The sequence below is a fragment of the Limulus polyphemus genome, unplaced genomic scaffold (assembly GCF_000517525.1).
Source record: "Limulus polyphemus unplaced genomic scaffold, Limulus_polyphemus-2.1.2 Scaffold123, whole genome shotgun sequence".
NCBI classification, from domain to species: Eukaryota; Metazoa; Arthropoda; class Merostomata; order Xiphosura; family Limulidae; genus Limulus; species Limulus polyphemus.
In genome coordinates, this window is record NW_013665733.1 from 575,650 (window position 1) to 590,145 (window position 14,496).

Below are 14,496 nucleotides of genomic sequence, written 5' to 3' on the forward strand. Positions count from 1 at the left end.
TATTCGACGACAAACAGTCTGCCTGCAGCGAGCTGCAAAGCTCAGTAATCAAGTCGCAACAATTGCTGTATGAAACAAGAAGTAACAACAAAAGGGGAATGTAAATATACTTTATTAACCATTTTGTACAACAGAATTTTAAAAACTTATCAAAGTTTAAAAGAAAAGGTTTGACGTTAGGTCGTAGAATAACATTATAAGTTTATTTATTGATAGTATTAATTACAGTATAGTTTAGTCCTAACTAAACTAAAGTAAAAAACAAACGTACACAGGTTACAGTGTTAATTTATCTCTTTATCGAATTTAGGCCTAACATAAGTTAAAGTTTTATAAAGTGCGGCCTATATACGAGTGGATTTACACATTCCGTTGTCTACGATTACAATTCATTTGTATTGTGCTAGAAATATTATATTTAAAGAAGTACTGTTACGATAAAGATACTAATTTGGCCGGAAATGTTTTGCGGGTCTCTGCTAGTAATCTAATAAATTGTTAGTCTATGTACTGAAACTATAAAATGAAATGTATAGACAATAAAACTGGAAAAATATTTGTTGATTTCTTGATATAGAGTTTCCGTTAATTAAAGAGGTTTTTTTTTTAAATTAAAAACGTTAATCATATAACAGGAAATAGTTTAATTCAGAATCGATTTAAGTTTAAAACTGAACCGATATTTTTAATTTCATGATAAATTTTGTGCACTTGGCTCTAGGCTAGGTGATAGCACACTACATCTTTATTTTATGGTTATTATACCAACACTCACTACACTTATAAGGTTTCACGAAACCCACCCCTCACGGCCCCCTTGCACCTCCGTCATTAACATCGTAATAGGCAGACAATAATCAACTATTCTATCTGGATAAATGCATTTTGGCTTTTATGACTCTTCCTATTTCGAGAAATCAAGCGTGACGTGACACACACTGGCTTTTATATAGGTTAGATTTGTATTCTCCGTTTCTTACGGTGTTATTGGTGTTATCACATTTACTTTAAAAGCTCATTTGTTTAAAAGTTTATTCGAGGGAATGGAAATGCTTTGTTTTTACGAGTTAAAGATTAAACCTAGAAAGGCCAACAGGCCCAAGCCAACTGTCGTGTTATGTTATTCTGTGAAGTTAGGCCTAATCTTTAATGACCGTACTCTTCAAATATTTAATCAGTTGCCTTAATATAACAACTGTCAATTTGAATACAAACATATGCTAAAGAACTGTTGTCACTGCAAAATGCTTCAATGGAAACAAACTAACCAGGAAAGCAACAATGAGAAGTTAGATTGTTATATTCAAGTAAAATGCTCTTAAAACACAAAGTTAAGGTAACTTTGGTGTAAAGGCGGCGATAGATGAAATTAAAAGATTTACGTAAACATTTTCAAATTGACTTTAATCATAAATTTGCTTGTTTGTTGTCAAATTCAAAGCTGAATGACATCACATCTAAATTACTAATAATTACCGCATGCAACAAATTTCGAATTTTAACATTGTAAGCCCTCAAGCTGAGTTATCATAAACATAAATTAAAATAGTACCTACAGGTGGACAAGTTTCTAAAGTGGCATACATTTGTTAAGCACCTAAGAAGTACTAAAATTGAAAAAATAATTTTAAAAAACCGTGATTGCAAGTTAAATACAATAGCCACAAATACGCACAGGAAAGTCGGTTTAGGACGAAGATACACCCTAAAAAATGTTAGGTTTATATTTCTTCAATTTGTTGAGTACACGATATTGAGCAGTTGGCCACCGTACCAAACTCCTTCGGCTTTAGAATAGCAACGAAAACAGGTTTAATGGTTGTGATCAAAATCAAGTTTGATAAGTTTTTTTCTCCTTTCCAAGGCTCGTGCTGTTTTCTCGTGATACCATTACAAAATCTGAACTAGTTCATTTAGACAAAATGTACAATCAAGAAACCAAGTTTGGGAGATCTCAACTTACACCCATATATATAAATATATATGAAATCACTAAACCTTGATCAACTAAGCTATGCTTAGAAATTCTGTCATCTTGACCATTTAAATTTTTTTTATTCCAATTGTTTTTCGATATATCTAACAAACATTAAGCTGTTTTCAGTGATGTACAGATTCTAGTGACATGATTACAAGAACTCAGCCACAAACTTGATCAGAAAAATAGCTACCCACTAAATATCGTATTTGGATATTTTTAGCATTGCGTAATTAATTCTTTTTATTTAAAACCTAAAACTAACTGGAATCGAGACAACTTTTTCAAAACGATCCATTAATTCATTGTTTTCTTGATTATGTAAGAGCTTGGGAAAGATAAACATGAAATTATAACAAAAATCTAGTTTGCTCCGATTTTTTGAAACTAAGAATTAATCAACGTTAGAGAATTTTCCATGCTAGTCATAAAAAGCTACGCACGAATGTTTACCCACTATAAATCTATAGCTGGTCTTGGCATTTACTGAATGACCTAATATATTTTGCTTACATTCTATTGTCTTCTTATCAGAACTTTTGGAGCAGATTCTAACGAATTTTTAGCGATAAGGAAAACTCCATAATGATCTAAACCCATGATGAGCATCTTTCGTGTTTAAGTTGAAGTGGCCTAACGTGGAGAAACTGTACCGGAAATGGACATAAATGGGCAATATGATCTCATTTCGTAGAAACTGAGTCGTGGAAGGATCAGTCTCACGTACCGGTAGTGTTTTCATATGATAGGGAGGGTTTCAAAGCGCAATTCATGAACGACACAACCACCACTCTCTCAAGGTCCCAATAATAAAGCTCGTTTTTATTGAAATACATACACATGTTTAAGAAAGCATTATGAAAATCACACGTAGTTAAAATTTATTCTAATACTACAAAGTGGAAACTTTGAAGCAAGTTTAACGATAAGAAGATACTGTCAGTGGGCTATTATAAGAAAAATTTAACACTGCACATACATCATGGTAACCCATTCGGTTAATAAAAAGAGATGGGTTGATAAAAAATCTTTATACTTTTTCGAAGAAATTTAGTGGTAGTTTTAGATAGCTCCGAGTCACTAAATGAACACTTTTGTCCATTTTTGATCTCTTACAAGTAATATTAATGATTTTTATAATTTCTTAATTATAATTGATATAAAATCATTTATGTGCACTAAGCAGTGTTGATTTTCTTTTCTTCACTGCACAAACGAGTTCCAAAACTGTACAATCTGTGCATAAATGTAAATTAAAATAGCCTATGTATGTTATTGTTGTTGTTGGTAGTTGAATTTAGCGCAAAACTATTCGAAGGCTATCTCGCTAGCCGTCCTTAATTTGGAAGTAAGAGATTAGAGGAAAGGTAGTTATCAACACCACCCACCGCCGACTCATGGGCTTCTCTAATCGAATAATGGGATTTGACCGTCACTTTTATGACACACTCACAACTCCAAAGTGTAAGCGCTATATATATATATATATATATATATATACATGTGTGTGTGTGACAAACATAAGTTGAGTATGTGTGGGTGTGAAAGAGAGAACAAACACGAACCACAAACATCAGATACACAGCCAGTCACACTAACCAGCTGCTGTGCTTGAGGGTGGCATTTATGTATCGACATTACACTTCCAACGTCCAAAGCAGTTATATAAATTTAATGTTTACAGCTGTAAAATATTAAATGCGTTGAAGATGAATGACGTCACATCTGAATTACTAATAATTACCTTTTGTTGTTCTTTTTCTTTACATTTAACATCCACAATAGTTAACTGTAATTATGTTATCATACATTGTTTGAAGCTACTAAATAGCTAACGAAAATAAATTAAAACATAGAATAAAAACATTATTTCAATTTTCAAATAAAACACATTTAATATTTTTATACACATTCACTTCACATATTAATACATCAACTATATTATTATGCAATTTTTTTCTCTTATTTGTTCATTGTCGGAATGATATGGGAGATTATTCTACTTAAAACAAAAAATAGTAATTATATTGCATTTAATCGTGGTACAACAATGCAATCAGTGTCGTCGAAATTTATAGTACTTTCGCCTTTAGTTTGAAAAAAAAAAAATCTGAAGCACGTTCCACATCTCAGATACGGCAGACATTACGTATTACAGTATATTTATGTACTTAACTGAACAAAACCGTGGACGGCGAATATTATTCTGAACCTGAAGCACTGTGGGTATATGTAAACTTTACTCCTTACTTTATTTTTTCATGATTAGTTTGAGAGAATTGGAGAGACAGGATATTTCCCAAAGCATTTTTAGTGATATCACCATAGTTATTTTAATGGGATTTTATTACCTGCAATGTTCTGCAACCGGTATAATTTCTCTTATTTTTTTTGTGTTGTATTGCAGGATTTCAGTTCAAGTTTACTGACTTTCACTGATCTATGGAGTATTTGTATAACTATATAAGAACTGTAGTTGGTAAAAGAGTAGCCCAAGATGACTAGCTGCCTTCCCTCTAGTCTTTCACTGCTAAATTAGGGAAAGTAAGCACAAATAGCCCTCATGTAGCTTTGCACAAAATTCAAAACCAAACAAACCTATTCAGTTGGCCTTATAAATACTTTTAAAACCTAAAACTAAACAGTGAATTATTTCACATCAATACGTGATAGCACATCACAATTAAATTTTATTCTGTAAAGACCTATCTGTCACCAGGTGCATTTCATTTTAAATCTGAAACCTTTTTTTCCCTTATAACTCACAGCAAGAAAGGTGTGGAATCAGGCATGTCTTTTGGTAGTTATGGACAGTCTTTTATGACTTTAAAAAGGGCATTTGTGGGCCATAAGAGAAGGAAAGCAGGGGCTAGAGCTCACCCAGCCACCCCCCTGTGCATGTCACTGATACATTATATGGTTAGTGCAATCACATGCACAGGATTTTTAATGAACTTTTCACAATCTTTATGATTCAAACCCACACAGTAGCTTATTAAATGAAAAAAAAAGTTTAAATTCAAAGCATTTTTATGATATATTATAGATGATACTAATTGAAATCAACAAAGAATAATAGCAAAACTTATTCATCTTCATAACAGTTTAGTCAACTTTATAATTTCAACTTTAGCAAAGTCAGGTCAAATCTAGGAATTTCTAATCAAAAGAATACTACCTTATGCAACACACAGGCTCAACAGCCAGGTCAGAGACACCAAGGTTCAGGTATATCTGTCCTTAATTTAAGACTACTGACCTGAGAGAAAGCAACCTGCCAACTATTCTTAACAAAACAGCAGAAATGATTATCACTTTTATAAATCACTCACAGGGAAAAATGCAAAATGTGTTCAGCAGTATATTGCAAACTCAAACCATGTACCTTCCAGACCAACATGTTAACCACTAGCCATCCAGCCATTCAAACAAAATCTACTTAAATAAATTGCATTTATTTTCAACTAATGTGGCACTGAATACATTTTAAACAAAACTGAAATGAACAGGAACAAAATAAAGTCTTCTTAGGTGTTACAAATCTACAGCTACAGCTAGTACTCAATAATCTTTACCTTTGATGAATTTAATAAATTTGAATAAATGATATCATGAATGTCAAGGCTATAAACTGTACACATTATAAAAGTATGGAAGAAACAATAATAAATCCAGTTAAAACATTTTTGTTCAACACTGCATTAACTAGGATACTTGTGGAGTTATAAATCTACAACATATCAATAACAGTCCCAATACACCATATCTGATCCAGCACTTGCATGCTTAGGGATTTTGTATCACAGGATATTTTTTTTTTAATCTTAGTAATGTTGGTTTATTGAATTATCTTAAAACATGGCCACACTATACAGTATCAGTGGTTATTTTCCTTTTTTGTTATCATTCATTTGGGATAGGTTTCACAGAGGCAAACTCATATATCTAGTGTTTTTGCTGATAAGATTTCTAGAAATGTACAACTATTCATTTTTGATATACTATGTGATAACCATCATCATAATAGTCATCTACAATCAGTAAACAAAATAAAATGCACAGTCTTATAACTTGCATATCATTTAGTTAACACTTTACTAAAACCCATACAAATGAGATATTTTTATTATATATATATAATTTCACAATAAGTAAACTTCACTGGTCACTTTCCTCTTAGCAAACAGTAAACATTGTCACAATTTACATTAATGTGTGTTATCATACTGTTCACTGTAGGATAAGATAAGTATTACAGTTACACCCACCCATGTTATGAGTGCAAATTATATATATATATCTTTTTGCTCTTAATATTGCAGTTGTAATTCTATAAAAATATAATAATTTTCAATATGCTTATTTTTCATAAAATAACTTGCTGCCATGTCTAGCAATTGACAAAGTCTCAACCAATAAAGAACTTCCTATAAATCATAAAATTCAAAGATAATGAAAATACTGAATGCCAGTCTTAATAGCTTTGAAGTAGTTATATTTGTTACTACAATATAAAATAAACTAACCATATTTTAGAAATTAAGAACTAGAAATTCATACAGGGTGATTATAAAGAAACAATATTTAAAATGATCTTAAACTACTCCAAGAGAAAAAAAAATCACTAGTGTGTTTCAAACCACATTCTATTTCATACCTATATTATATAACTTTTCTTAAAAATTAGTACTGCTTTAAGTTCTCTTCTCTCTCTTTCTTTCAATGATAAATGGTTGGTGATTTGATTAAAATGTGTGTCACTGTGGAGGATATTGCAAAGATCAATGAATACTGTCCAGAACAGATGTGAAAGTTGCTGAAACATAATGTACCATGTACAAACTTTCTTGAATAATATGCTGAAAGAACAGCATTGCAAGGACAAACAAATTAGATCTTTTCCCTCATGAATTTCTAGTTAGCAAAAACAGTTTTTATAATGGAAGACTGAAAGAACAATGGGCAATATCAAGCCTCAGGTAAAACATTATCAAAAAAATATACATGTATCAGTATATCAAAAACATTAAAATAGTAAAATAAAAGCTGAATGCCCATCATATGATGGGAAATAATGAATCATTTTTATTCTCAAAGTTATATCTAAATAAAGGTTTTATGAACATATTTTCTAAAAAGTAATCATAATCTAGTAACTATATATGTATGTATGTATGGAGAATGACTATCCTAGTTCTATTATTTCATGAAAACAACATTTTTTATGTATATTTGGTTATCTCCTTTAAATTTTGCTTGATTAGCATTTTGACTTCTGTATATTTTTATGTTATGTTCAAATGTTCTTCTTGATAAATCCTTATAGATTGAAACATGTGGAAAAAACAGATTATCAAAGACATATTCCTACTTGGTTAACTGTATGAAACTACAAATTATTAATTGTGATGGTAAAGACATTGAATCTTATTATGAATTTGAGATTTTCTCTTTGAACTGTCTTCCTAGTTTTAGTTTTGTTAGCCTGCTGAGCTGAAGAAGCACACTTTAATTTGGGCATTTTAAAAATTGAAATGTGCTGCAGGTAAAACATATATAGGTTATTATAGAATTGTAGCTGATGGTTGAGACTGGACAAAATTTGGTGATGTTGTGTCAAGGTGTCCTCTGACAACCTTAGTAAACGTATAGTATCTAAGATATGTTATTGTTATATCAAGTTAATATTTTGTTTTTCCAGACTTCTGAATATTGTACATTTATGATATCTGCTTGTATACTCCAAAAAATATAGTGAAGAGCAGTAAAATTTGTAATTGAACATGATTTCAAAACCAGATGTGTTGAAAATTGTACATGAAAATAGCTTTAGTTTATGTTGAATGACCACTTGAGTTCATTAGATATTCAACTACCATGGGATCCTAAGATTACAACATAGCTAGCACTTACGATTCTGAAAATTACACACTAAGAATATTGTATGCAATAAACTACAGAACAAACCTTGCTAAATAAGTGAGAAAAAGTAGTGTAGAACCCTCTGTTAAGTGATTAGTTGTAGTAAAAAGAACAAATGGTTCTTAAGTTTCTATGTAGGAATTTTGAATTTAAGAACTTTGAGGTTATTGCATTCTTGATCTAGCACAGGACTACAGTGAAGCTTTATTCATAATGTTGCAGTTTGAGTTCCTTTACTTACTATTATATAATGGATACAAGTATTATGGAAGAAATGCAGAATTATGTTAGTATAATAATGCTTAGTTTAAGTGATTTAAGATGTAAAAAAGATAAAGTTTTGGAGTTTTTTCTCTTAAGTGCAAAAGAACTAAATGAAATGTAAGTTTGATGATGAGGAACCCACTTTTTGGAAATTAAATTTTGGAGACAGCTTGAATGGGTTGTGAAAGAAACTATTACGAATGTACAACATTTTGACAAGCTTAAGCCATCAATTTTGGATAGTTCTTATTGGTGGTCTCTTTGAGTGGAGAACTAAAACAGAGGAAAAATAAACTTATATGGAAGGGCAGTGGATAAATTTAAACTTTAAAATATAGGTGCAAACATGTTCTTTGACAAAATTAGATTTTGTTTCAAGTTATATAATTTTTTAAATGGTTTGCCTTAAAATGTGGCATGTGCTGTTAGTCTGAATTTTAAATTTGGTTGAATAGGTAAGAGCATGAAGGAATACATTATTTTGGATTTGACATTCTCACCTTTATTTTTGTAGTTGAAGAATGAACTAGAGTCAAAGGGCTTACTTTTCACCTTGTTTTTTGTTACATTTTTATGTTCTTGATCACAATCAGGCATGATTTCATTTGGAGTAAGCTAATTACAATTAATCTTTGTTTCAATTTGGTTTCGACTAAGTGGTTTCACTTTAAGGTAAGCTCACATGTAATAAGTTGCAGCAACACCACAATTACTTTTCAGAATGCAGTTATCTCAGCTAAGTATATGAGTTAAGCTTAAGTATTTTATTATTTCAATATTTGTATTCCTTGCATTTCCAAGTTTTTCACATAAGCTTAGTTAACTGAAAACTATGACAAACAGACGTTTACTGGTCATCTTGTTTTCTGGTATAGAAACAAATGTCTTTAATAATTACCTTATATGATAGCTACTGTTTTGTTAGTTTTACTTTTGAACACAGAAATCCAAAAAAGGCATCTTTACCAAAAGTTAGGAATTATGTATGTGAAGAACTTTATTATTCCATTATTCTGTTTCATGTCTTTTTTTAAGTAGTGTTTTTGAATTTAGCTTTTTACACTTCTTTTCACTGTAAATTTTGTTTATTTTCTGTACCTCACATTTATGTTGAATTTCGCTATCAGTTTATTATTGCAAGCTCATTAAAATTAGTATTGTATAATATTATTTTCTATAAATATATTTACTTTTAATCTCATCCTTTCATTAAAGGAATTTTTACTTCTTGCACTTTGTGTTTATTCATACATTCCGTAGAATGCTTTATGTAATAGGTTATATTAATTTAGTTTTCATTCCTCTTTCATCCTGTCTCAAAGTTCAAATAAGTTTTTTGATTATTAGGTTTAAATATTGGTGGAAATATATATCCCCTCAGGCTATATTACATATATCCTAATACAATTTCCACAGGTTTTTACCTAGTTGTTTAAATGACAAAAAATATTCTACATATTAATACATGTTATGAAAACATAATACAGTTTTACAAAGTAAATAAAATAACTATAGGTACATATAATTTCATTCATTGTATATGCTTTTTGTTTCTAGTTTCTTTATAATAAATAAAAACTCCCAAATATTTCTTCATATTCTGTTTTTACAAATCTGTGAAAAACCTTTCCCATACTGAAAATTCCACCAACACTTTTGCAGTTTTGTGTCTAAAAACTTAAAACCTTCAGTTAAGTGTTCTCAATCAAATAAAATGAAAAATAAGAACAAGCTACTTAAAATCCACTGCTAAATCTTTTTAAAATTTTAACCTAAACTTCAGCTAATTGAAACATGCTAATCTACCTAATTATAAAAAAACATTTTCAGAATAATTTTGAAAGGTTTATACAAAAATCACACAAATATGGAATAACATACTAACTTAGACTAAGAGATTCAGATTTACTTAAATGGATATTTGTCTTTGCTTTTTGTCCAGTGTATTTTTCATCTCTTGAAGGTGTAAACTGATGAAGTTACAAATTTAACAGCATCACTTTCAAGTATAACAGGAAAAACACTTTCCTGGATTGTTAGTTCTACTTTGCTTATTTAAGGTTTAATATGACCATTTGTAGTAATTATTATTCATTGTTACAAAAGAAAGAAATATGTGTAAAAAATTTAGGATAATGTCTCACCAATGTTTTTCACATTTTTAGTATATAAATGATGGGTTACAAGGAAGATTGGATAATTGTTTAAAACTTTAAAATATTACATGGTATTTTTAGTTTTAGTTCAATATTTTTGAAAATCTTTAAATATCAAGTAGCCCATTATTTTTGAGTACTTGTAAAGGTACGTCGTAATTCATAAGAACAATTAATAGTCTTAATGATCTTGACTACTTGAAATTATATTTGCTTGACAATGGCTTATGCAGATAGTCCAGAATCAATGGATGATTTACAATATAACTTACTAACTGCAACTGTATTACCTCAATCTGTAGGCTTAGCTTTGAATAGAAAAAAAAAGTTTCACGCTTATTATTTCATTTCTGAGATTGATTAATGCAGCATTGTACCAACTTTCTAACAGTAACATTTGGACTTTTGAAGGACTAACATGGCAAAGTAAAACTACACATGATAATTTGTGATTAACTAAAAATTATTTGAATTTTGAATAATTTAATTTAACACAATTAATCATAGATGAGTACTAAATCATAACATGCATCAATATCTGTTGATCTCATCAACAACTTTTACTGTTATATATATATACACACATACACACACACACATATATATATATATATAATAAATTTAATAAATAGATAAATAAATGAACTGATGCATGGGATGGAAAGGGGAGTAAAAAAAAAGATTGGGTTGCATTTCACTTTTCAGCTGTCACACTTTATCATTTGTTTCTCAGTTGATGTACATCACAAATTAGCCATTGCTATAATACTGGTACTGGTAGTAGTAGTCGGTATATTAACTGTAATAATACTAGATCGTACATGTGAAATATAAATTGAACAAATTTTCGAGTAATAAGGAATAAAAGCTTTTTTATGAAATTCTTAGTACTACTGCTACGTTTCTTAGAAATGAAACCTACCAAAAACTTTCAGTTTTAAATGTAACTTGTAAGCCGAAATAGGCTCAACATTTGTTGCTAGAAATATATACTATATACTAGTTAACCGCTTAGGCAGCAAAGACATGAAAATTAAACAAAATAGGTTAAACAATCGTCAAGTGTTTTATAAAAATAAAATAAATGTAAAAAAACTTCGCGATTGTTTAACTTATTCTTTAATTTTGCATTTATTGCTATTTTCAAGAATCCAGCATAGTAACTTGTCCTGTTAGTGTTTATGATACTTATAAGTTATAGTGTTATATCAACACCTGCGTAAGGTAGATGTATTACTACTAGTAAATGTACTACACACGTTATAACTCAAAATCAAAACTACAGTTTTACTTACCAAAATAAAATTCTCGACAAGAAGTTAGCGTTTTCAAATGGATTGGAGTTACTTTCTTCCTCTCTGTTATTTCTCGTTTTCTCTTTCATTATCAAATGTTTATAACTGAGACAAGAATCACTAAATTATGATCTCGGAAATTAAGCATCGCAATAGGTTAACAAAATAACTTACCAGTACCAGTCTACTTATTTAGTTATCAGTGATAACAAAAATAGTATATTTACTGAAATTACATTAATGGTGTCTAATGCACACTTCTTAATACTACACGTATAATGAATAAATACAATATATTAACCTAAAAATTCCAAGCGTTGTAATTTAATAATAATATACATCACACTGAGACAAAAATACGTATCCCAACATGCGAACACGCTCGAACGTTATCAAGCACTCGCAAGCCAACAGACTTCTTCACTCAGTACGTTTAAAGCTCTTCCCATTACAACTACACAGAAAACCGGAAGCTAAGTTAACAACCTATTCAATATTGATCTTGAATCAAATAGTTGTGTAAAATAGCATGATATGACAAATATTTTTGAATAGTTTTTAATATTTGTGCAAAAGGAGCATTTCATATAAAAAATAAGATAATATTATTTGCTCTATATATAGCAATATTATTCATTACGTAATGGTATAAAAACAGTTGCTATGGTTACAGAATTGTGATACTAACGGCGTTATAAGTGCGTCAAATCTTGGCTTATTTAATGGTATCCGTAAAGATAACGATCTATTTCGTAACTCGAAATTATATATAATATGTGTATTGTTCTAATAATCAACATGAAATAAAACACTGCCTAACTTACAGTGAGCTTGTAAATGCTAGTAATTCTATTAATGTGTATTACGCAACATAACTAAAAAATGTTAACTAATTTCAAATATTCTGCAAACGTACAAAAATGTTTTTGTTTCAAATAAAACTGCCACCATTTCAACCTTTTCTCTTAAAATTTGCTATGATGGCCACCTTCATATTAAAATAGATTACCCTCAAAACAATATTTTAATCATAACCCTATGGTTCCTTATAGTCCCTCATCGGGGCTCCTACCCTAGACTCATCATTTATGCCCCTTGATCCTAGCTAAATCAATGGACTGATAAAATTCTCTTAAATTAGGCCCTGGAAAGTGCATATATCTTTCTCTGTGTGTATGTATATATTTTAAAGTACTCTAAATTAAGAAGATGCTGTTATGTTGTAGTCTTTCCTTTAGAAGTTAAATGTAATTTTACTGCTGTGTTATGTTTATAATTGTATTTTATTTTCCAGCTATTATATATGCATCTAAAAACGATTAATCGTCAATATACCTTGCACTTGATGTTTCTCTCATGACCTTTAAATCATCCACATATTTCTGTAATGATATTTGATGTTTCAAAGAAAAGTTTGTCATAATTTATATATATATATATTTTTTACCTGGAATTCATTCGTGATGCTTTGTGATCAATATGTTAGTATCACAAACCATGGGCGCCCGCATAAAGGGGCAAGAGGGGGCATTTATGATGTAAACTTAACATCGTCATTAAACTAAATATGTTTAGTAATTTGAATTAAAACTGTAAATTGCGTATAAGTACACATAATACATATTCGTTTAGCCTGTTGACTAATACTGTAAAAGCTGATCCCCTACATGCATGTCCCCCCCCCCCGAAAATATTTCTGTGGGCTCCCATGTCATAAATAGTTTCTCTATGATCTGGAACGAATCGAATAAAGTGTTTGCCATCAATACTTAATTGACATTTATGTTTCTGTGTTGATTAAGGTTTCAAATATCATTATGTTATGATAAAGAAACTAACTCTTTAAGAAAATAATTTGTAAACTTTTACAATGTTCATGCATGGCATGGTCTAATTTTAATCAGAGAAACGTTTTACATGTTTCTTTGAATCAGTCCAAGAGAAGTTGTGTTTTCAATATATCATTACTATATTCGTTTTTCTTACGATCAAAAAAGAAGAAAAAAGAAAAATTAACATTAACAAATTGTGAACATATATATTTTTCTGATGGTTTTTTGGGAAATTCAAGAAAAATTATCATTGATATATAATCACTTTACATGTTATATAGCGATATTCAATTTGTAAAAACGTTTTGTGGCTAATGCATCAGAACAGTCAGTATACTTATTGGTTTCAAAGGATTTAATGTTAATTTGTTTCTTTAAACCATGTTTATATTTAATACTATGCTGTTTTTCAATGTTCAGATTTATTTGGCATCAAACACAGTATGTTGAAGATTAAGCGGGTGATGTAAAATCTCTGTAGATTATTTTGTTAATTAAATAAATGAATAAATTAAAAAAATAGTTATATATATATGTGTGTGTGTGTGTGCGTGTGGACAACTATTTTCCAATAATTGTCTGCAGACAATGAATTGTGTAGTTAGGTTAAGAACATTATTGGTTAAAGAACCTGAACCTGGCCTTTAATTTCAAACTTGTTCATCTGTTTTCACACAGCAGATTTTTACGAGCGATTATCTTCAACGCTTTTTGAATGCTGACACACCACTCATGAGTTCATAGGTTTTTAACATTTATTTTTATTCCTGTATGTTTTATCTTTGCATGTATTTGGATTACATTATAAGATATGATATTATTTATTTCTGTATGTTTTAGCGTTGCGTGTACTTTTGTGTGTATTTGGATTAAATTATAAGATACTGTTGCGTCAGCGAGTCACATGACTACTGTGACGCAACGTTTCTAGAACTATCATGTACTTTGGCGAATGCTCTAGTATTTACTAGATAGGGTAGGCTGGTATATATAAGAGGAGAAAACGTGACGCGGAATGTAATGTAATGTGTGTGTGTATAGACAGTGAG

At 30.0% G+C, this 14,496-nt stretch overlaps 1 protein-coding gene across 2 annotated transcripts in view; it reads right to left on the reverse strand.

Moving 5' to 3' along the window:
- LOC106472674 (multidrug resistance-associated protein 4-like) overlaps positions 1-12,028 on the reverse strand; it is a 121,499-nt gene extending 109,471 nt beyond the window's left edge. The window contains exons 1-2 of one of the 2 annotated variants that reach the window (XM_022402157.1): positions 11,917-12,013; positions 11,616-11,720 (exon numbers count right to left, since the gene is read on the reverse strand). In XM_022402157.1, coding sequence (XP_022257865.1) covers positions 11,616-11,704 — 89 coding nt within the window. In that variant the 5' untranslated portion in view covers positions 11,705-11,720; positions 11,917-12,013. Of the gene's footprint in view, positions 1-11,615 lie in introns of both variants that reach the window. The other variant, XM_022402154.1, reaches the window with a different exon arrangement.
- Between the last annotated feature and the right edge of the window lie 2,468 nt (positions 12,029-14,496).